Genomic DNA, 25,400 nt, shown 5'->3' with positions numbered 1-25,400 from the left:
CACTGGGCATGCAATAGTCTAGGTCAGGGGTCACCAATCTTGTTCCTGGAGGTCTGGTGCCTTGCAAGGTTTAGCTCCAACTTGCCTCAACACACCTGCCTGGATGTTTCAAGTATACCTAATAAGACCATTATTAGCTGGTTAAGGTGTGTTTGATTAGGGTTGGAGCTAAAATCTGCAGGACACCGAACCTCTAGGAACAGGTTTGATGATCCCTGGTATAGCTGGTACACTTCTTTGAGGCTTCTCCACACCGTAACTCTCCCAGATATGGAAAAGACAGTGAAGGTGGATTCATCAGAGAACAATACGTGTTTCCCATTGTCCACACCCCAAGACTTTTGATGCTAGCACCATTGAAACCGATGATTGGTATAAGTGACTAAATGTTTGGCTATAGCAGCCCGACCATGTATATTGACCCCGTGGAGCTCCCGACCAACAGTTGTAGAGGAAACAGAAGAGTTGAGGTGCACATTTAATTCTGCAGTGAGTTTGACAGCTTTGACTTTATTTTTTTGGATATAGTTCAGGGGTCTCATGTATCAACGCCAGGTTTCACGGTCCCGTTTTGATTTACTGACAATGAAATTAACGTGAAAATGTGCGTTTATCCACGCCATCTTCTGGCATGTCTGGCATACGTGTATTTCTTGTGTGTTTGTTTTATTTCCATTGGCGACTCCTAGAGGCAATTATGTTAAATTGCACACTACAAAGTATCGCGCTAACACATGTGAAAAACATTGCTATTAATTTATAATTGATAACATGGGTTAATTGACACAATATTTTTTACCAATTATGTGATTTAGAACATATAAAAGCATTTGCAAATGTATACAACCCTTAGTCTATGGCAATGGCAGTGTGGGCCTTATTAGAGGACATTGTCAATGGTCAAATCCGAAGGCTCCACAGTGGCAGGGTGCACCATGGGTGGCTTCTTGGTGTGTGATGCATTTAAAGATATTATTCAAGCTAAGTTTTTTTTTTTTTGAGCGTAATTATTTAACTGCACATCAGGAGACTATTGATAAGCGGTTATCCATTAAAGACAAGGAGTGCAGATACAGTGATGCCCATTCTCGCACTCTGTCAGTTGTAGAGCGGGCGATTGGGCAGCTGAAATGCCCGTGGCGCTGCCTTGATAGCGGAGGCGGGCTGCCATACCGCCCTAACAAAGTGTTCCTCTAATACAGGGGTGGCCGACCCTGTTCCTGGAGAGCCACCTTCCTGCAGATTTCAGTTGCTACCTATATCAAACACACCTGAACCAATTAGTTAGGACCTGAAATCCACGTGATAATTACAGGCAGGTGTGTTAGATATGGGTAGCAACTGAAATCTGCAGGAAGGTAGCTCTCCAGGAACAGGGTTGGCCACCCCTGCTCTAATACATCTATGTCCTCCACAGACACGGATACTACTCCAGACAGTAAAGTGTCACCCACAATTAAGGTAACTCTCTCCTCAAAGGGTGTTAGTTCAGCATTCCTTGTTCCCCCACCACTTCGGTCCACACTTTGAAGATGCGTAAGGCTTGCTGTCTTGGTCACAAATGAGCCAGCAAGACGCACCAACAATTTGTCCTATTATGATTTATATCACCAAAAATGTTGTGTGCATTGCAGTATATTTAGCAAACCTGTACTATTCTGCTAATTAAATCATCAGACTCATCAAACCTCCCACACTAAATTGACCAGTGTTTCAGCTTCATTGTCCGACCCCTGTATGTCGCATAATAGCAACAACAACAATGGATACAAGGTTTATGAGCATGCAGTCTTCTCCATTTTCATATAAAAAGATATTTCTTGAGACCACACTGTGTTTACCTAATTGTTTTCGGGATAGGAAAAGCATTGGCTTTGTGTAGACCTGCCTTTAGTGTCCTCATTACTACAGTAAGTCTGCATTTCATGCTAGAAATGCTGGCTTGAATCCCACTGGACATGTAGAACTGGCTGGCTTACAAAAAAACAACTAAAAGAGCTCGCCGTTTTCAATAGTTGTCCCTCAGTAGTTCGTGTTCAGCTTCAGCAACCTTGGTCAGGTACTGTAGAGCACAAACACTCTCCCACCAAGGCTCTCATCGTCAACAGCCCCTCCTCCTTGTTCTCGCTGAAGGCCCTTGAGCCAGATGCCATGTCTACACCTCACAGACGGTGTGTGATGGGCTCAGCTTCACTCTTCTCCAAATGTTAAAAACCCAGAAGAGTCTATTTGCGGCATTATTTATTTCTTTTAAATCCCTCTTAAAGACCGTTGCCCGGCAACTGAGGGAAGGAGTGGAGAGAAGAGCGAGGTGCAAGGGAACGGTTTTTGCATGGACGGGTTGGACCTTACAGAGCAGAAAATACTCGTGATTTGAGCCGCGTCTAACAAGGTCGAACTGGGACCGGTGTGCTGCATAATAAAAGTGACATTATCTTACATTAGGATTGAATAGCAAGGTATTGAGCGATCGGATGAAGCCCATCTGCTGTTTATCTGCCCATCTGACGTAAAAAAAGAAGGGTATCAAAAATTTAGTGGCATCTAGTCTTTACTCTCAAGCAGTGGATTAGTGTGCAGTTAAGTCCCATTAAAGAGTCTGATTCAGCTCAACATGTCTCTACTGTCAATCTCTTAAAATGAAATGTGTCATTGTTTGGACTTCAAGTTATTCCAAGCTTGCAATAACTTTCTAAGAAATTGAATTTTTGACCGAAAGGTTTTGGTCTCCACCACCATTGGATTTTTGCTGCTTGTTCAATCTACTTATTCAAAATGAGCTGAAACAACACAATTCTTGAGATTTTTAATTTTCAACTGTTTTATGTTCATTCCACGTTACGTTAAAAACGTTACGTTAACTTCATTGATTTGTGTTGGGACAACATGAATGAATTGTGTAGAACCCTGGATTTTGTAGTGTAGGGTGTTTGCACCATTAGTTGTACACTTCTGCAATATTTTACAGTCAGTATTAAATGAAAGAACTACAGGTTTGACTTTATAGTGTATCTTTTAGACTTTACTCAAAGTAACTTTAAAGAAAATTAATTTAACATGCAGCAATTAGTAGGGGTGTAACGATACACTCAGCTCACGATACAATGTGTATCACAATATAATGTTCACGATTCAATATGTATCACGATATTTGGAATAAAAATTGAAAATTAAACTGAAATGCAATTTTATTTATAAAAAAAAAATTAATTACCAAGTAAACTATTTTTTATGTATTTCTTTTGTTTCAACTTGTTAAACTGAACCTTCTTTAGGAAAATAAATTAAACAGGACTTTCTCTGGAAAATAAAACAATTTAAAAACTTCTTATAAAATATTATTGAAATTATTCAATTGAATTTAACAGTAAGAGCTTAAGGCTTTGCTTGGTCACTTGCGTTTTTTGTGTGTGCAATCCACATTTCCAGGTAATCAGCAGTTCTATAAAATAATCCTGAACTGATGTGTATCTGTCTGAGAGGTTTTTATGGATGGCTGTCTTCATGTTGGGCATGATGAGTGACAGGGTGGCCGTCTTTTCATTACACAGGACAGTCGTGGCTCTTTTCAGCAGTTTAGGCAGGTTTACTATTTCTTCGGCGTTGCTGATGTCGGCGGTATCAAGTGTATTATGTTGACGTGCATTTTTGTGTACCTCTGTACTCAAAAGAGTTCATGCTCGTCGTAATCATAACTCTAAAATGCGATATGATTGTTTAAATAATGTGCATGCTTTCGGTTTCATTTCCACTGCTGTTCATACTTACCACGCGGCTCCTGAACGATCACTCTGTTCCACAAACTGACTGTTGTTTACTACTTTATTACCTGTTAGTCACAACCTGCAGGTTATGTTCACTGAAGCAGACGCACGCGCGCGTCTATCATAGTCCGCCCTCTGTAGTAACAGCTCACGGTCAGCTCACGTCATGTGTGATTTTGCGGCCGCCAATACATCATTATATGAAGACAGAATGATATTTTAGGGTGAATTGTACCTTATAAATACAGTATGTGACTCTTTCAACACCATTAGGAGGTATCTATATCGCTGTGCAAAGTTAGTAAATCACTTTGAAGACTTTAAAACTTAGGCTATGTTTGACCCAGTATGCGTGTCAAAAAGCGGACGAGTCTAAAGCAATGACTGTACAACCGAAATGTTGCCAGACGTCTGATTTTGAGAGGATGGGCCATCCTCTATTTCAACTCCACTCATCTTGGTCTGCTGACATTACTGCTGCTGCAATCTGAACTCACGTGCGACAGCAGGTGGAACGTAGCTCACGTGCAAACAGCTCAACTAATAAAAGAAAACGGACGTCATATCGTAATCAAATCGTCATAACGCCACGATGCATAATGAGACATTTTTGCATCGCAATAAATCGTTACACCCCTAGCAATTAGTAATGCAATCAAATTACAATTTTCAAGTAGTAATTGGTCATTTGGGACGGCGTGGGTAGCATGTTCGTCATACAGCAAGAAGGTCGCTGGTTTGAACCTTAGCTGGGTCAGTTGGGATTTCTGCGCGGAGTTTGCATGTTCTCCTCGTGTTCGCGTAGGTTTCCTACGGGTGCTCCGGTTTTCCCCACAGTCTAAAGAGGTGTGGTACAGGTGAATATACTAAAATTGCCCGTAGTGTATGAGTGTGGATGTTTCCCAGCGATGGGTTGCGGCTGGAAGGGCATCCACTGCGTAAAACATATGCTGGATAAGTTGGTGGTACAACCCCAGATTAATAAAAGGACTAAGCTGAAAAGAAAGTGAATAAACAAATGAATGAATAATTGGTCATTTGCAATGTACAACTTTTTTGTTTAGTCATGAGAAGTTTTGTAATCCTACACTGCAAACTCAAAGTAGTGTCACCCCTGTTCAGTACATGGTTCACTCCAATCTCCACCCACTTAATCTCTGGCCAATCAGGACTGCCACAAAGGCTTTATTAACTGCACCTGTCCCCACAGTTTCTCTTTTCTGGCTGCACATGGCTGAACTGTGCAGAGGACTGAATCTGATTCCTTTTGTTGTTTTCCTGTGTGTGCGTATTTGACCATGTAAGTGGCTTTTGTATGATTTAGGTTGAGTTAAGTGCTGATATGTTTCATGTTTACCATATTTCCTGTTTAAATATGTACTTTGTTGGTAGACTGAAGCATTGTATTTATTTTATTTCCTTGCAGAAACCACACACATACACATACACATACAAAGAAAAGACCCACCCACCCACCCACCCACCCACACACACAGACACACACACATACAAAGAAAAGACCCACCCACACACACAGACACACACATACAAAGAAAAGAACCACACAAACACGCATGCATACCTTTCCTCTTGAGCACAAATCCTTGTAGATGCTAACAAATGCAACTAAATAGAGTGACTAGACTGGACCTCTGTTCTTACCGACAGCACCACTGACTTCAAGCTAGCTACCTAAATTTTCCCTCCTAATTCCTTTTCACATAGTATTTTACCCAACTTGTACTGCATGGACAATTCTTACATTTCTCCAAATAATTTATTTTATATTGCACAGAAAAAAAAACTAAATTTTCTGGTCTGACCTACAGTACCAATGCTATCTCCTAGCAATTCATAACTTTTTTTGATTTAAAGGGGTGGTCCAGAATGTTATTTTTAAGGCTTGGTTGTGTTAATAAGATGCAAAGCAATGTGTGCTCATGTTTAACTTGAAGGAAATCGTGTTATTTTTTCATAAATCTCACTTTGATTATACACAGCTACTCAGCTAACATGAAAACGACTGTCATATTTCCTAGTTTCTCTAAAAGGCCCACCCTCAAGTGACTCTGATTGGTCATCATCATAATATGCTGTGATTCGCCGATCGGCTCCACGTCACGCCCTGACAAGCACGCGCGTTTTGTGTAAACAGTCAGTCAGTCAGTCAGTCAACACGTGTCTGTAACGAGTGAAAATGGGATGCGGCTCCTTTAACTGTTTCTGTGCCTTTTAGTGTGTTTATGCGTGTATACGATGAAGTATCTGTAACACGAGAAGCGCATGTGCGCGGGAGAGATTTTTATTGTTCTTTTTCTCTCATGCTCGGATTAAGTTATTTTCTATGGTGACAGAATAAAGCACAAGATGTGAGATGAGACCTTTGTGAGCCTGGATTGATTTGTTTTTGATGTTACACTCCAGTTGGGAAATCATTGCTGTATTTTTTTTAAATCAACGCGTTACAGGACGTCTTTCATGCATATGCGGAATATGCCTGTGTAAGTAACATGAATCGTTCACATATCTTTTGCGACTTTATTGTCCGAGTTGTAAAACGCATAGCAAAGCTGCCTATAGAGAGAAACTCTGCCGTCTCCCACAGAGAGACGCAGGTGCTGGCCAAGAGTGCGTGTATGTGTATGTGTGTGTGTGCGTTTACAGCCGTTTGATAAATATAGATTTGTAACGTTAGCTAAGTCGTTAGCGGTTACCATAATTTCCCGTTGTTTACATCTTTGCTACAACACACCGTTAAAGTTAGACACTGTACATGTCATGATCAATTTTAACAAATAAAAACACTTACAGGTCATGACTCAGAGTTCACAGCGTCTCCTTGCTCCATCTTTGAGGAGATTTTAACTGAATCCAGCACTGAACTGGGAGAGATTCTGGAAGCTGTGTTTTGTCAAATCATGCTTGCTATGTATTTTATAGTTCTCTGGAACATAATTAATATTGAACTGTAAGCACTTCTGTGTTTGGGTCGTGTCATTTGGAAGCCCAACAACAGAAACAGAACAGCTCTGTGGAAACAGCAGGATGGCATTTCTCTCTCTGCAGTAACGTTACAGCGCCTATGGCCACAGCCTTTACCTGCGCAGTGTGGGATGCGCAATAACGAACTTTTGTGATCTCACAGGGGGCGGAAGTATTTTTTGTAGTCCCCAAAATTCGTTAATTGTAGGCGTTGCTAAGCTAACTCTGTACAAATCAAGGTCTCCCTTTGCATTAAACTTTGAATATTTTACATTCAGAGATGCTGTTTATGTTCACACAGCTACATTACACATCAACTGAAGTTTAAAATATAATATCGTAGTGGACCACCCCTTTAATGGATAATTCGTACAATTAGTATGATGTGGTCGTCCCCAATGACAACTGTTTAGGGGTGGAGTAGATGCCACGCCTCCCATTTAAAATATGAATTAACCACTAAACTGACAAAACGTAAAATAGTTACATTGCGTCATAAGATCAGGCTGAACCTACTGATAAGTTCCTCAAGACAACTTTAGTTTTTGTAAGCTAAGCAATACCACAGTAACGAGTGCTTTTGTTCTAGACATTTTATTTCAAATTAATTATTACATTAATTTCACTTTTACCTTTTGTAATAATACTAATGTTAATGGTTTAACTTTCTGTGAGTTGTAAAATGAGCCTATTTCCAAAAAAATGTTGCGTTCCTTTAAAGAAAACATACTTTTCCACTCATAATAATGACTTTGTGGTGTGCTTTTAACTCAAAAATTTGATTTAACCAACATTAATTGTCAACCAGCGAAAAACCACTGCCTTCATCTCGTGAGCTTTTTCAGTTTATTCACGACAACTTGCTTTTGTATTGTAAGACTTGAGATACCACAAATTTGTTGATGTCTTTGACAATTCAAACATGAGCTGAAAACACAGAGACTGCAGGGATGAGACTGGGAATGTGGGAAAATCAGCTTCCCTCCTTTTCTTTATTTACATTTGAAACATCTCCCCAAACCCCCCTTGGTCGCTTTTCACTCAACTCACACAGAATGGTCATTTCAAAATATGAATGTTCTATATTAACCCAAGTGACTTCATCTATCATGTTTGATATCGTTTGAAATGTCTCAGTGTGACTGGTACAATGGTCTCATTCCCTCAGAAATAGACATAATCAAAACAATAGATGTATAACTTCAGGTATCTTTTAACCACTGCGAAGCGTGTGCCTTTCCTATAGGCAGAAACTCTTCCACTAAATGCAAATATACGATGTTCCTAGAGCTCTGACTAACACATTGGCATTAATTTAAGTATACTAAGACTGTAAAAAGCCTATCTAAGGTGGATAGGTCTTCATCACTGAACTCATAATACTATTTAAATCGTATGGTGATTAATCAAAGTTACTAACAGTTTAAGTAAATCGGTCTGCTTAATTCTATAGTGCTGATCATGGTATGAATAAATAGCTTTGTTTTGATTTAGTCGATAGCAGATCTATGGAGACCACACAAAAAATATTCTAATCTGAGTAAGCTCTGCCTTTTCAGAATAGTGGTTAATCTCCTCTGTTTAGTGATCAAGACTGACATGCTTGTGTTTAAAAGATTGTATACTCGGCCAGTACAAGACTCAGGATGTTATAGGAGTCAGAATGAATGAGTAATCTAGAGTAATATATAAGCGATAATGGAGTCAGATAAAACGAGGATAAATATATTAACATTCTAAACCACCTCATACTAAAATTGTGGTCAGATATGAGTTCAGTTTAAAGTAAATCAACATTGTGCACTGGAAAGACCGAACATGCAGTGAACTTTCGTCCACCAGTAGACACCGTCATTGGACTCTGCAGTATAATGTTATTATCATTAGCAGTATTATATATAATGCATATTTATATTTGTTTTAATAAAAACAAGATTTGTCCACCTGTCAGGTTCTGGACTATATGGGGCAGAGGACACATGTTTGGATAGAACTGCGCGATATGCTCAAAACACACCTATAACTCATTAAGAGAATAAGCACAACCCTGTTAGACCATGCGCCAGGGCGCAAACTGTATTTTTTCGCTCTTAGAATGGCAAAAGTGGATTCGAACACGGCCTTAATGCTTTTGCGTGCCCTGTGCTTTAGGCTTTGCACCTACCTGTAGGTCATTAAAATGGAGCCCTCAAACAGTCACTTGCACCAGACACTTTCTTATAATCGCTCCATTTCTAAAAAAAAAAAAAAAAACACAAACGGCGGGGTGGCACAGTAGGTTGCGCTGTCGCATCACAGCAAGAAGGTCACTGGTTCAAGTCTCGGCTGCGTCAGTTGGCATTTCCGTGTGGTTAACATGTTCTTCTCCGGGTGCTCCCACAAGTCCATGCACTGAATTGAATAAACTAAATTGGCCATAGTGTAAGACTGAATGAATGTGTTTTGATGTTTCTCAGTGATGGGTTGCCGCTGGAAGGGCATGTGCTGCATAAAACATGTATAAGTTGGCGGTTCATTCCACTGTGGCAACCTCTGGTTAATAAAAGAACTAATTCGAAAAGAAAATGAATGAAGTGTGCTTCACACAGGTGAGTGGGTTTAACAAACCACCCATTGAAATAATCTTTTCTCTCTATAAAACACTACCGTAAACCTGATTTCACCAAGTAGGACATGTTCTTAGATTACAGTTTTTTCCAATTGTTTAAACACAATTACTTGTACTTCAGACACAATGACTACAACATGTAACTGATGCACCAACCCCCTGAACCAATTCTGCTAAACTACAAGCACAATTCCTGCTTTACACTCAAATTGCAGGTTTAAAACACACTTTTTTTCAAAACCCTACACACAATTCTCTGCATTTTGCACAATCTTCATGCAGAAAATCTTTTGTTTTCACAAGGAACACAATGTCATTCACAATTGTAGTCAGTTGTCCTACTTTGGATACTAACTCATCACATAGGTAAACACGTGTCACACAGAATTGTAATTTAGAAATCAGAGCTCATCTGGATCCCAACTAGTTTACTGCCCACCCATGTTTTTTAGTTGTTTATCTCTTCCTCCATATTCTCCATTCCTCAAACCTATTGAGGATTTTTTTTTTCTGCCTGGAGATGTAAAGTGTATGACCGAAATCCACACACACGGATACCCCTTCTCCAAGCTATAACAGTTGATGCTTTTAGTGGCTGGATTCGCCACGCAATGTGACATTTCCCCCACTGCTTGGACAGAAAAAAACAGAAAAGAGGATGGCGTATAGCTGTAATTATTTTTTTTTTATGTGACTATTGAGTAAATACTTCTGTTGATGGTATATGTAGACCATGATATCTGCAACTTTGTGTTGGTTGTGATAAACAATGTGTACACTGTATTTGTGGGGAAAATACAGTAAAATATATTTGGTATTTGTTTGTTTTGTATAAAAACAATACTCTGAAATATTTTACAATGCACTTCTGTTGGCCTACTATCTGTAGTGAAGTGTAACACTGAACATAAAAAGGCTTACAGAAAGTCATTATGATGAATGGAGAAGAAGTGGTCACGGTGTCACGGTCACGGTTACATTAAGCACATCAGTGTTCAACTGATCTTATAAATGTCTATTCATGTGATGGCTTGTGTGTGTCATTTGAAAACAAAATACCATTTTGAGAAGAAATCACATTGTTTTGAACGTAGAGTTTCATTTTGCAGAAGAATTGAAGAGTTTTGCCGAATGTGTGTGTGTTTTGTGATCTGTGTGTAGAGTTTTGACAATATGAGACATGCTTTCAGAAAATGTGTGTAAACAATTGGAAAAAAACTGTAACATCTATGTCGATCCTGGAACAACATTCCAATCAGCAAATCAGATTAAGGGATACGTTTACAGTTTATGTTAAGTTTAGACTTTCAGGTAGGTTTATGCACTTTCACATGATTGTTATCCAACTATGATTCCCCTCTGATTTTGCAAATAATTTAGTTGTTTTAGTTTAGGGGTAGGGAATAGGTATGGATTACATTTTCAAACAATAATGATGTTCTAGGATCAAACAGATGATAATCCAGGATCGCATCACACTTGGCAAAATCCTGACGTGCAAAACTCTACACCCCTCCTAACTCTAGCACTTAATTCTCTGACCAGAAACAGTTGCTTTGTATATTGAGCACTTCTTGTGAGTTTCCGTTTATTTTACGCGGCAGCCATTTTAATCATGAAAGCGAGGCTGCAGTGGGAAAAAAACTCGGAAGTATAGGACTGTAAACATTGCAACAACATGCCATGGCCTAAAAACCTCCAGCTGTTGCCACCGTTTCAAAATGCAGACATCTTGTAAGCATCACTTTAATATCATTCAATTGAGTTTAATTTAAACAATTAAAAGCAGATTAGACATCAAACTTCACAATCTCTTTAAGAGCATCTTCTTGGGCTTCAGTTCATGGCAGTGGGGACTTCCCTGCTTGCTTCAGCCTATGTAACCAGGGCCCGGTTTTTCAAAAGTAATCCACTAGGATTTTGGATAAGGGATTGGATCAAATCCTGAAAATGGGTTTTTCAAAAGAAAAAACGGATTACATAATCGGATTAGATCACGTAATCCAATCTTGGTTTTGATCCGGATCAAACCTTTAGTTTGGGTTTTTCAGACATTTTTTGTAGGATCTGGATCACTTTGATCCAAAAAACCTGGATTAAACTGATCCCATCAGAAGGGTGGATTTAGCATTGATTTCATGCCCAAAATGGAATGAAAACTTAAAAAAATTATTAAATAAAATTATATTTGGATCATGCAGTATCTTATGAGATATACTATTTATATATAAGGTTTTAATTTTATTTGTTCATCCGTCAGGCTATAGTGATTATTGGCTTTAACGTATTTAGACTTTCAATATAGGCCTACAGCAAAATAGAAAGAGTTTGGCCTCATAAAATAATCCCCCAAACAGCTGTCAAAATTTACCAAAAACAATACATTTTATTCTGTTACTATATTTATATACAATTGTAAAATGAGACTGGGCAGAAGTTCAGCTTCATCTGGCAAAGGAACAACTGACTCTGACCAAACTGCAGCAAACCAAGACCACACTTGAGATCTGCCTCCTAAAGAATACGCTCAGACAAGCTGCTCCCTCCACATCAGATGAGGAAGTCTGACATTATTGTTGAGGTTTCAACATTGTCTTTTTTTATTCAATACATCTATATTTGAAACTTATTATAAATATCCTCAATGTACAGTGTTGTAGATCTCAGATGAGCGGACTGCTGGAAGAGGATGGGGTGGGGATTTTCTTGCTTTTATTATTTATCATTAAAATTATTTTATTATTTATAAAATGTTCTTAGTTTTCATTTCAAATAAAATTGACCCCACACTGGCTATTCTACTTGTTGCTCTTTACATAGGCCTATCTATCCATCTACATTGTGATTGAGCACTGGTAATCCAGATTTAGTGATCCTGAAAAGTTCCTATCCGGATCAGATTGATCCAATCCGATGCTGCTTTGAAAAACTGGCTCAAAAAGTAAGCTGGATTACGTGATCACGGATCGCAAAAACAGGATTACTAAATCCGGATCAATTTTATCCGGATTAAACCTTTTGAAAAACCGGGCCCAGGTGAGCGATAAAACAGTGCAGTCCTCTGTAGCGCACCCTTTTTTGTCAATAATAATCTTGTCCCTGCACTGAAAACGTCCATTTCCCGCTAGCAATTAAGCGCCGCTGAGTGCATTCTTAAACACAGTTGATTTGCCATAGTATTCACCGGTGCTCAACAGAAATGACTGTGATTGGCCCTGAAGGTCATCAGTGTACTATTCTTCACTAAGTGCAAAGACAGATGCACAAACACTGGAGCAGCAAAGATCAGTCGAGTCATCAGCGGATCGATCATCTGTGTTTGCACTCGGTAAACATTGGTGAAGTGTGGTGAACTAATAACCTCCTCGGCCAATCACAGTCATTTCTGTTGAGCACCAGTGAATACTATGGAAAATCAGCGGTGTTGCGTTCAACAGTGCTTACATGGAAAATTGACGGTTTTTATAAATTTCAGTAACGAAATTCAGTATCGTGACAGGTCTAATATGATGAAATGATCAGTTCTTAACTTGAGTTTGATAAATGGCATCTAAAATGTGTGTTTGGGATAGAAAATGTTAGCTAACTAGTGCTATTTCCCTTAACTTAGCTGAAAATGAAGTCCGATATCCCTTTTTATTTTCACTGTTCATTAAGCACGGACCTTCGGGTCACTCTGTGAAATGATTAATTTGTGTCGCTTTCTCTTTGCTGATAAGATATAGAGAGAGGTGCACAACATTCCTGTGTGACTCAGGCAATACTTGATACTCGATTTCGCTTTTTGTAATGGTGGTCACATGATATCAGTATATTGCCACTGCTTGTTGAATCGCTGAGTGTCTCCTCAATTGTAAGTCGGCACAATGTACTGCAAGTCAGCTAAATGTAAATTGAACACACCAATAGCGCTTTTACCCTAACCTAACTCAGAGTTATATTCGTATTGAGTAATAGCAAAAACACTGCTATGGTGACAGATAGACAGACAGACACATAGGAAGCGAGTTGAAGCGCTACGCAATAACTAACCAAATAAAAATTTATTGAAGATAAAAGCTAATGCAGGAAAAAAAAAAATAAGGAAAACAAGAACCCAAATTCAGTTTGTTACACAGAAGACCTGCATGAGAGGCCATGCGTAATGTACAGGCTTCACAGGCCAGAGACAGACAGCAGAAAGTAAACGGGGAAAATGAGCATCAGTGCTTTGACAGGACAGAACATTAACTCCTTCAACGTCATCATCAACACAATTTTACATCAAAGTCTATAAACAACGTTGCCAGTGGCATCTCTTTAATGCACCTTGAAAACAGAAACCAGTAACTTGACATTATTCTATCAGTAAGGCCTTATATTAAGCAAAAAACAAACAAACAAACAAACATAACAATGGCAGTAACCTGAGTGAGAATTAACTTTTGAGCTCAGCGAAAGAATTGTATTCAATGTGCAATCCACCAACCACTTGTTTTCTCGTATCACATACAAATAAGGCTTCACGAACAGGGATAAACAGGTACAAGTTCTCATTGCAATGAAACACATTCTTCTGGCCTCAAATAAAACGGTTATGGACTTCAACATACATCTTAGTCAAAAAGTGAAAACCTGTTGCCTTAAAATGATGTTCAAAACTTGAATTAAATATTACATGAAACAAAAATGGCACATTGACCAATTAAACCACCAGATTCTCCAGTTATATACCATTCTTACCTCTACTAAGAAGTTACTAAATAGGTCAGATTGATTTCTATAGCCCTCAATGGCATGTTACTGGAAAAATGACACTTGAAATGGCACTGTACACTTTGAGGCTTATAATATATACGGATAATCTTACTTGTTTATGGTCTTAAAAAAAGCATCAATAATAATATAACCGAGTTCATAGCATTGGCTCTGTTTTTATTGTTTACAACTGAAATGAATTAATAACACTGACAAATGTGGCTGGAGGCGTGTCGTTCACATTTTGACACTGACCTCTAAACCATGGCACGGCTAATCCTCAGCACAAGTCTAGTTTTGTATTAAATTTGGAGTTAACCTCAAGCGCTGCTTCAAGGTGAACACGATATTGAATTGATTTGCATTATTACGCGGTAACAAAAACGATTCATTGATTTTACTGTGAGTAAACCTGTTGCTATTAAATTCGGTAAATAAACTAGGGGCATAAATATAAAAATTAAGTTAAACCAACTAAGCAATTGCAAGTTACAATTAATTAATTAAATTTTTTTTAAGGAACACTCCACTTGTCCTGAAAATATGCTCATTTTACAACTCCCCTAGAGTTAAACAGTTGAGTTTTAGCATTTTTAAAAGCATTAAAACTGATCTCCGAGTCTGGTGGGAACACTTTTAGCTTAGCTTAGCATAAATCATTAACTTTGATTAGACCATTAGCCTCTCTATAAAAAAAACAACCTACAGAAGCTTTAAATGGGAAAAATATTGAAACTAATTTTTGAGTTAGATGCTAATGGTCTAATCCGATTAAATTATTTATGCTAAGCTAAGCTAAAAGGGCTCCCGAGAAACCCAGAAATCAGGTGAATGGTTTAAAAAAATGGTAAAACAAAAGGGTTTAACTTTAAGGATCTTGCAAATAAAATTTGGATTTTACCTCAAGGGCAGCTTTAAGGTAAACATGATAATAAATTGATTGGTAATACCACACAGTAACAAAAACGGCAGAACTTTTAGCTTAGCATAGCACAAATCATTGAATTAGATTAGATCATTAGCAACTCTCTAAAAAAAATGAACTTACAGAAGAGGTAAAATTCTAGCGAAAAATTTATTAATTTCCAGAATATTGAAAATCTTTTTCGAGTTGGATGCTAATGGTCTAATTCAATTCAATTAATTATGCTAAGCTAAGCTAAAAGTGCTCAGAAGAAACCCAGAAATCAGGGGAATGGTTTAAAAAAATGGGTGTTGTAAATTAATTTTGGTGTTTACCTTCAGCACTGCTTCAAGGTAAACATGATATTGAATTGATTGGCAATACTACACTGTAACAAAAACAATTAATTGATTTTACTGAGAGTAAACCTGTTGCTATTAAATAAAATTAGGTAAATAAACTAGGGGCATAAATAAAAAAAATTAAGGTAAATCAACTACGCAATTCCAAGTTACAATGAACTTACTAATTTTATTTAATGAACACTCCACTTTTCCTGAAAATATGCTCATTTTACAACTCCCCTAGAGTTAAACAGTTGAGTTTTAGCACTTTTAAATCCATTGAATTGATCTCTGAGTGTGACGGGAGTACTTTTAGCTTAGCTTAGTATAAATCATTGAATTAGATTAGACCATTAGCATCTCTTTAAAAAAAACAACCTACAGAAGCTTTAAATGGGAAAAATATCAAAACTCTTTTTTGAGCAAGCTGCTAATGGTCTAATCCAATTCAATTATTTATGCTAAGCTAAGCTAAAAGTGCTCCCCAGCGACCCAGAGAACAGGTGAATGGTTAAAATATGGTAAAGCACAACAGGTTAACTTTAGGAGTGTTGTAAATAAAATTTGGAGTTTACTGTACCTCTATAAAAATGTAATTAAACCAACCTAACAGTTCCAAGTTCGAATGAATTTATTGTATTTTTTTTTTAAAGAACATTCCACTTTATCTGAAAATATGCTTATTTTACAACTCCCCTAGAGTTAAAAAAAAAAAAAAGCATTTTTGAATCCATTCAACTGATCTCTGAGTGTGACGAGAGCACTTTAAGCTTAGCTTAGCATAAATCATTTAAGTGGATTAGACAATTAGCATCTCTCTAGAAAAAAATAACCTAAGGAAAAGTTAAGCTTAAAATAGGAATAATATCGAAACACATTTTTGAGCAAGATGCTAACGGTCTAATCCAATTCAATTATTTATGCTAAGCTAAGCTAAAAGTGCTCCCAAGAGACCCAGAAATCAGGTGAAGGGTTTAAAAAATGGTGAAACAACGATTTAATTTTAAGGGTGTTGTGAATGATTGTTTTTTTCAATTCTATTTTAGGTAAAGTAACTAATCTCTTTTTCACAGTGTAATGACATATAACTTTATTATTATTGTTATCATTATTATTATTATTATTTTTAATAAGTGAGTCTAAAGTTCATCCTCATTCCTCTTAGCAAAAAAAAAATAAAACACTGAAAAGCCTCCCTGGAACGTAACATTTCACTCATTTATGGCCCAAAAAAATTGTAAAAAAATAAAATAAAATAATTGGCATCCATTAGTGGTTATGATAAAAAATATGGACACATGCAGTGCAGGTAAAAGCGAACATACACTCACACACCGCATTTAGGCACGCATCCGTACATAGTTATGAACTCGCGACACAAAACAAAGAACATTTCAGTGCATTGCACAAAAGAAAAACAAAAATGTACAACTGTGACAGAAAAGGATCACTTCACAGTGTTAAATGCCTGGCTCAGGAAAACATTGAGTCAAACTAAGTTCCATCTCGCTCTAGATTTTGAAATGTTGTCATTTTGTACACATTTATATATAGTTGTTATACTTATAAAATCCATTATTGCTAAATAAGCCAAAAAACAAACAACTGAATTAATTTTACAACTGTACAGTACGGTAGAGACTGGAATGTTTTTGAGTATTTCCAAGAGAATTAAGGTAAACTGCAGGTGGATGAGAAATGTGTTGACTGTCAAGGAGCCGCCATGTTTAAAATCGCTGACGGGACGTCCGTTGATTTCCTCCATAACACGCTATTTTTAACAGACCCTTGAGTTGGCAGGTCACCGCTGATGTTACGCGTTCAGCCAGGCTTTAATACAAAGTCCCAAAGCCTTTTGCGAGACACTACGATGCCCAACACGTTTCAAAAAAAAAAAGAAGTCATGTCTGAGGTAAAACAACAGCAAAGAAAAAAGAAAGTGTGCGCACAAAATTGTAAGCCAAGATGGAGATATTTTGAATTCAAAACTAACAAACAAACCCTATAAAGGACAATGAGTACCTTAAAACTTTGAAAGGCGCCATCTATAAAGATGGAGGACAAAAATTGAACTGGTTTGGTCTTAAGTGCATCAAATTTACAACAAAAATTCCCAAGATATCATATCGAAAACACAAAAGAGCTTATTGTGATTGCTGGGGGAGACGTAACACGAAACTTTTCTTTTTGGCAAATTAATTTTAGGTTGACCTACGTGTTAAAGAAAGGCAGCGATTCAATTGTATGCAGCTCTAAAAATTGCGCATTTATAAAACGACAACTATTAAGCGATGTCGACCTGGTTGAGTATTGAAGTCTTTCAGTCTTTAATAGCAGGAATTTGACGAATAAAATAATGCCTCGTTAGTTAACGTAAGGGCCAAACAGGACTACAATCGGGACGTTTATTTCCGATTATCCGTAGTAGTACTTGAAGGAAGACGCACCGAAGACTTTACAGATGAGTGTCGCGTATTTACAACATGGTACAACCGTTGTCATTGTACAAATCTGCACTTTAGCCACGCCTATTTGGTTTACTAGGTTGCTCTAGCTCTAAAAAAAAAACGCACATTACATATTTGAGAATGAATGACGTTCAAATTTCCCTCGGTTTTATAGTTGAAATGTACATTAAGCACTGTTTTATACAAATGGTGTCATTTGATTGTCGAGATTACCATACGAAAATAAAATTCAAAATATAAATATAAAAATATCTGCAAAAGCAAATTTCCGTTGCTCCCCGCGTCTAAAACAAATATTCAGAGTGCATACTGTACATGTGAGTGAAATCATACCAGAACAGAAAATTGAAAATAATAGCGCAAAAAAATAAAATAAAAATAGAGGCTGCAACACATACTGACGAAATGTACAGGAACGGCTGGGTCGACCGCGTTTGAGACTTGAGCAGTGTTGAACGTTCCGTCCTTGCCGTACTTCACACACAGATAAAGGACGATAGTTGGGACCCCCTTTTTTTATCCTTTCGATGATTTTAAATAACATAGACTGCATGGCTATATAGTGAAAATATACATTCCAAATGTTTATATAGAGCTATCTTAAAAATACAAATGTGCAAAACTGTAAACAAATGAGATCCTCAGTGGTGAAAGCCCCTGGACAGGCCATGCCCCTTCACAGCCTAGTGGGCTCCTCCTCACTGTCGCTGCAGTTTCCACAGCAGTCCTGCAGGGGCAGCAGAGACACAGAGTCAGACACTGAGACATCGGCATTCAAAACAGCAGAAAAAAATCATCACCAAGGCTAACGTTACATACTTAAAATATAATCAAGTTTAAACTAATACAATATAATTGTAGCGGTAATGAATTAGCTGTAGCTATAGTAGAGCTTTGGTTTTTATTCTTAGTCCGAATATCTAAAACTTCTTAAGGGTGCTTTCACACTTTGTTCATTTGCGTGGACCGTACCCAAGTTCGATTGTCCCCCCTTACCACCTTACCACCTGGTTTGTGTTCACACTGTCTTTTTTCCTTCTGAACCCCGGTACGCTTGCGTGATTGAGCTGCTGTTTTGTTTACTGCTTTTTGACGGTTACGAAAGCAAAGCGCTGAAATGGAAAGACGTCCGCACATCGTTGTCATTCTGTTTTTACTGAATCTTTTGGTTTTGGACATACAGAAAGCGACTCGCATCCATCTGACGCAAAAATATTAGAAACATTCAGAACATCACACAGTGTCTGCAGAAGCTGTTTTTGGAGAAGACGAGCAGAAATTATCCCTGTGTTTGCCCTGACTCAGTCCCGCTTGTCACCAAGGTACGATACATGACACACACACACACACACACACGAACGACCATTTTGAAAACGATAGTTTGCTGTACAGTTGGCAGTTTACTTCCATTATTTGGCTGTTGCTAGATGACAGTCACGAAAGCAAAGCGCCAAAATGGAAAGACTTCCGCACATCCCAGTCGATTTGCTTTTACTGAATCTTTTATTTTTGGACTTACAGAAAGCGACTCGCGTCCATTTGTCGCAAAATTATTATCAACATTCAGAACATCTCACAGTGCTTGCAGAAGCTGTTTTTTGGGGAGACAAGCAGATATCACTCATTATCGCTGTGTTTGCCGTGGCTCAGTCCCACTTGTCACCAAGGTACGAAACGTGACACACACACACGATGAACGTTTTGAAAATGATAGTTTGTTTTACAGTTGGCGGTTCACTTCTGTTATTTGGTACGATTGCATTTACATCAGAAGTGAACCGTACCAGACTTCGCATGAACCGTACCCCAGACCACCTCTTTCAGGCGGACTCGGGTACGGTTCACGGGTGCGCACACGAGTTCATAAGACAAGTTTAAACAAGCTAAACGTACCGTACTATGACATCAAATGAAGCCGGGTGCGGACCAAAAGTGCTAGTGTGAAAGCACTTTTAATCAAGAAGCATTTTTAGACGAGCAAAAAATATAGTCTTATTTTCAGAAATAACATGTCAAAAGTTTTTCCTTAAAACAAGAAAAATAATGTGCCAATAGGGTACGCAAAATAATATTTCAAAGTGAAATCAACTAGCTTAATCAAAAAAGTAAGAAAAGCATTTAAGTTTTTTTTTTTTCAAGAATTGTACTACAAAAAAGTCTTATGAACAACGAGGTAATAAATAACGGGATGCGATCGGTAGGGAAACCAGCATGAGTGGGACTAATAAAACAAAAAAAATTTTCACCCGCAAACCAGGCTGTAGTTCTGGGTCTGTATGTGAAGGCTTCTGAGTCCGGACCCGGCCACAGTCCAACTATTAGTGCTCTATAGCAGTGGTCCCCAACCTTTTTATCACCGTGGACAGAGCAACGCTTCACAATTTTGCTACAAACTGGGGGTTGATGGTTCATAGGTTTGCTGGGTGATCATCCACTGCTTTCTCAGAGGATGGCAAGCTGACAAAACACTGCGGCAGCTCTGATACAAGTTTAATTTCTGAAGAAAATGACAAAGCACTGTTTAGGTGTTCTGTGTTTGTCTGAGATAATTCGGTCAGTTTCTGTCATGTGACTCGCGGTGCGCTCAGCTCCGTTGGCAATAATAAACTTGCGCAAACTCTAAAAGAGACGTGATATGCGAACGGCCCCTAAAAGGCTGCTATCATTTGCAATCTTCAGCAGTTGATCTTCTTGCACAGACATGGTGGATTCACCTGACTTGTTGACAAATAAGTTGCAGATTTATTCCTTGGCATTTCAAGGGTCCTTTACTGAACCTTTTTTCTTTAGCAAAGAATCTTTCCAAAGGTACTCATTTTGCTGCTTACGGGTTAAATTTGGGCACTCAAGTGACCAAGAGGTAAGCAAGAGAATACGGTCATTTTTCAAAATAAAAGATTTTTGAAAAATAAAATGACGTTCAGACTCTGATAATAAATAAAACGGAAAAAATTAATGATTTCTTTTGCAGCCTGGTACCAATTAATACACAGACCAGTACTGTTCTGCGGCCCGGTGGTTGAGGACCACTACTGTTTAATATGTAATTATGCAATTTCAGATGCAGCCTACATTAAGTCAGGCTTAAAAGAAATGTAAAAAATTGGCTAAAACTTTCAGTATTTTTTAAAAATTCATTCTCTACCTGAAAAACAGCACTTTAAAACTGCAAGACCCACCTTGAACTTGTAAGCATATACGTACGCATAATTATTAGGGGTTGCATGATATGGGAAAAAAATCTTACATTGAGATATTCAGTTTTTCTGCGATACAAATTGAAATACAAATACAATTTCACCAGATGACTTGAATAGCTCCATTTAAAAATAATTCATTAATTTTAAATATTTAAATCGATTAGGATGTTGTAGTATTATTATGCATTACATGTAAATAAAATAAATTAGAACCATGTATAAATTCAACAGAACAAAGATAAAAGTTAAATAAAGAGTGCGATATAGTTTTCTGGGCAGTCTAACAGTGTTCAGGTACACAAAATCTAGTGTAAAATTACATTTTCATCAATGTATCAATCGTTAAAAAAATCAGTTTTTATTTATTTAGTTAGTTGCAAACTGTACTATTTTTTGTGTCTAAATGATTTCAACTCCTGAAATTCTCACACAGTCAAAAGACTTTCGTTGTATAATTGTTAAAATTTGCAATGACTCCACAAACTTCACATGTTCTAAATTGTGTGTCTGATCCACTATAATCCCAACTCAACAATGCACATCCTGCGATGTGACTATTGTAGATGTACAAATATCAATGCTAAAATATATTGTGTGGCCCTCATGATTAATATCCAATCAAATGCTCTGTACAATGAGAATGCCGCTAACTTAAATATGACCTGCCACAGCTTAACATTAACAAATAGCAATAGTTTGTCAGTGTGTCTTAATTTTAATTCTAATGCAAAAGGGTATATGCAGAAGGACTTTTATTTTTCAGTAACCTGAGTATGAATGAATGAAAAAAAAAACAAAATCCGAGCTTAAAGTTGGTATGAATCAGAAGTTGCTGAGACTTTTATTTTAGTAAAAAGATTTTGCCGATTTTGCCGTTACAAAATCAGTGTGTTTAGGGTCTGTTTTCTTTAAAAATCAATGACCTTCACTGCCTGATTGATATACGATATACAATGGGTCTCAGAATGTACAATTAAATTACATTTCCCAAGCTGTGTCTTTAAAATATGAACATTTATTTTACCACAGTGGTTTCATAGGAGTTTCTGCGCTAGCCTGCTAATCCTGTCCCACTTTATATAAGTGTCCTTAACTACTATGTACTTAAATCAAAAAATAAATATAATGTACTTACTGTGTTTATAATGTATTTGAGAACACTTGTGGTGCTTTTGAGTTGGGATAGAGGTTGGGTTATGGACAGGTTTGGTGGCATAGGTAGGTTTAAGGGTGGGTTAAGGTGTAAGGGATGGTCAACAGTGTATTTACAAATGTAATTACAAAAGTTAATTACAGATGTAATTACATACATTTATTTAATCAAGCATAAGTACACAGTAAATACATGTATTTACACAATAAATACATTGTAACAAACTACTAACCCCTGTGTAAGTACATATTAGTTAAGGCCACTTAATATAAAGTGGGACCGCTAATCCTGACAGGTGTGTACATTTAAACAGTTTTATATCTCATTTCACACTAACTAAATGAATGCTTAAGTCTATTTAACTGATTATATTTTAATTATATCACAACCTTGATGCTGTAAAAGGAACAGTATCAGTCACATTAACTGTTCACCGGAACTTTATCGGTATGGGAAAAAACACTATCAATGCAAATACCCCATTTAAAAAATGTTGGCCTATCCCAAACTTCTCAAGTCAACATGAAATACACCTAAATACACATGAAGTACACCGATACTAAAAGTGATAATTGAAAAATTGCATGTATTTCTTGAGGTTTATACCATTTCTATGCGAAATGCACTATTACAGCACTATTACCTTAATTATATTACATATCTAAAAACAAATACTCCTCCACCGAGTTGCAACTAAAACGTTCCAAAAGGTTAAATAACGCTGAGAGCAAAGTCAACAACCTTTACAGAGTTACACATTTGTAACCGGAGTATATTACCTGAATCATTTCATGTTCCTGACTAATTATCCAGCAGGTAGACTGGGAACACAACCTGCATGCTGATATTTTATTACACCACAAGAATCAACCACAAATCCGTATATCCGATTTCAGTATCAAACATCAAACAAAAAAGGTTTAGACACACATTGGCTGAGAACCTCATTCACTAATGGAAGAAAGAATAATCCATTTAAATAATAGAAGAAATTGCAACAGTCTCACCTGACGGCCGAAGAGTCTCTGCAGTAAGCCCTGTTTGGGTGGGGGTGAAGGTTGACCCCTCCAGTCCAGGTCAGGAGGCACAGTGCCGTCCAAATTCAAGATGTTGAGTTCTTTAAAACACTCTGTCTCTATCATCTGGATGGAGAAATAACATGAAAGCTCAGAATTCAAGTCATAACAATAAAATTGGGAAAACTTAAGTTCCTTAAGTTGACTGAATGGCAGCATGGTGGCGCAGTGGGTAGCACAATCGCCTTTCAGCAAAAAGGTCACTGGTTCAAGCCTCGGCTGGGTCAGTTGGCATTTCTATGTGGAGCTTGCATGCTCTCTCTGTGTTCGCATGGGTTTCCCCCAAAGACAAATCGAAAGACATGCGGTATAGGTGAATTGGGTAAGCTAAATTGTCCGTAGTGTATGAGTGTGATTGAGTGTGTATGGGTGTTTCCCAGGAATGGGTTGCAGCTGGAAAGGCATCCGCTGTATAAAACACGTGCTGGATAATTTGGTGGTTCATTCCACTGTGGCGACACCAGATTAATAAAGGGACTAAGCCGAAAAGAAAATCAATGAATGAATTTAAAACAGTGCAGCCCCTACTACACATCGATTTAATTTTGTTTTGTTCTGTTTAACCTACAAAAGCACCATTTTGCAAAGCCAGTGACATCATGCTCACATGAATTTTATTAAGCTAATGTCATAATGACAGCATGGCATAGATGTCCTGTTTATTCTCCAGGGAAAATATCACAGTGTTTTTTGTCCATTGAATAAAGTCTGTTTGTACACATTATCAAAGTCAACGCTAATTTCCTCTTTACTGCACGCCAGTCATAAACCGGCAATCAAAGGTCCAGATTAAACATCTATTGAGGTTATTCTGGGTATGTGACCTGACCTCATTTTGCCATGGGATGGGAACACTTCCAGTGGATACTTTGCTGTAGAAGGAGTCGTCTTTGGGCTCCAGCTCCACACCCTTCACTGTGGAGAACTGCTCAATGTCCAACACATCCTTACAGTAGATAGCCTGAGGCTGAAAGACACACAATAACAGATAAAACTGTGAAATAAGTACATCTTAATTCCTGAGTTTGCATATAAGAACATGTGCCAAAGTCCCTTTAGAAAGGCTAGGCAACAGAAGGTTGTATGTTTATGCATTCCTACCCCGTTTCCTCCAGGAATTATTCATACTTGGAGACTGCAACATACACAGCACTCACTTTTGGGGATTTACACCTACCTAACTTTAAATAGCGACAGTTCTTGACTCTAGTAAGCTACAAACACAAATTAGGTATCATTGGAAATTAGACACTTTGAGCTTTACTATGGTAAAAGGGGAAGTTACATGCTCAAAAATAAAAAAAGTTATACATTATGAAATCATGAGGGAAAAAAATTGTATTGTGTTCAATATTATTATTTTCATTTACAAACAGAGAAGAACATTAATGTAATGTCCAAGAAAATGTCCTGACTTGAAAGCCAGGTGTTTCATGAGTTTATATTTCGAATTTGATGAAGATGGCATGCAAAATGAGATTTCTGTAAAAAGTTTTTTGAGACTATATCGGTGTCCTGTTTTTCCTCACCATCAGAGGCACTTTCCCAAAATGTACCTTCTCAAACTAAAACATTAACAGTTGTTGAATATTTGGGTCTACATTCACAGTTTTATGTATTTTTGGAAAGAAGACATTTTTTTACTATGCAAATTTAATCTGCATATCATTTCCATATGTACAGTATATTTCAAATGCTTGTGATATGTGATATAGAACTCCAAAAAAAAAAGAGTTTTGGTCCCAATTTATATTAAGTGTCCTTAACTACTATGTACTTGCATCAAAAAATAAATACATCGTACTTACTGTGTTCATAATGTATTTGAGAACACTTGTGGTGCTTGTGAGTTGGGATAGGGGTTGGGTTATGGACAGGTCTGGTGATATGGGTAGGCTTAAGGGTGGGTTAAGGTGTAAGGTATGGTCAACAGTGTCTATACAAATGTAATTACAGAAGTTAATTATAGATGTATTTACATACAGGTATTTAATCAAGCATATTTACACAGTAAATACATGTATTTACACAATTAATACATTGTAACTAATTATTAATTTCTGTGTAAGTACTTATTAGTTAAGGACACTTAATATAAAGTGGGACCAGAGATTTTTTTTTTTTAAATATACAAGTTATGCCACCGCATTACATTTTTAACACC

The 25,400-nt window shown here is 37.4% G+C and overlaps 1 protein-coding gene and 1 long non-coding RNA gene across 2 annotated transcripts in view; one reads left to right on the top strand and one right to left on the bottom strand.

Annotated features, from left to right (window-relative positions):
* Positions 1-9,619: 9,619 nt before the first annotated feature.
* LOC147838938 (uncharacterized) lies at positions 9,620-15,646 on the top strand. Its single transcript, XR_015520612.1, has 3 exons — positions 9,620-11,242; positions 12,391-12,540; positions 12,774-15,646. It is a non-coding gene; the product is annotated as an uncharacterized LOC147838938 (long non-coding RNA).
* grk6 (G protein-coupled receptor kinase 6) overlaps positions 13,379-25,400 on the bottom strand; it is a 119,421-nt gene continuing 107,399 nt past the window's right edge. The window contains 3 exon segments of the mRNA NM_001446857.1: positions 13,379-18,534; positions 23,168-23,302; positions 24,066-24,203. Coding sequence (NP_001433786.1) covers positions 18,484-18,534; positions 23,168-23,302; positions 24,066-24,203 — 324 coding nt within the window. The 3' untranslated portion in view covers positions 13,379-18,483.

Source organism: Danio rerio, chromosome 21, assembly GCF_052040795.2.
Source record: "Danio rerio strain M-AB ecotype USA chromosome 21, GRCz13ab, whole genome shotgun sequence".
Taxonomy (NCBI): Eukaryota; Metazoa; Chordata; class Actinopteri; order Cypriniformes; family Danionidae; genus Danio; species Danio rerio.
Note: the sequence above shows the minus strand (reverse complement) of the source record. Positions and strands in the feature narration are given on the sequence as shown.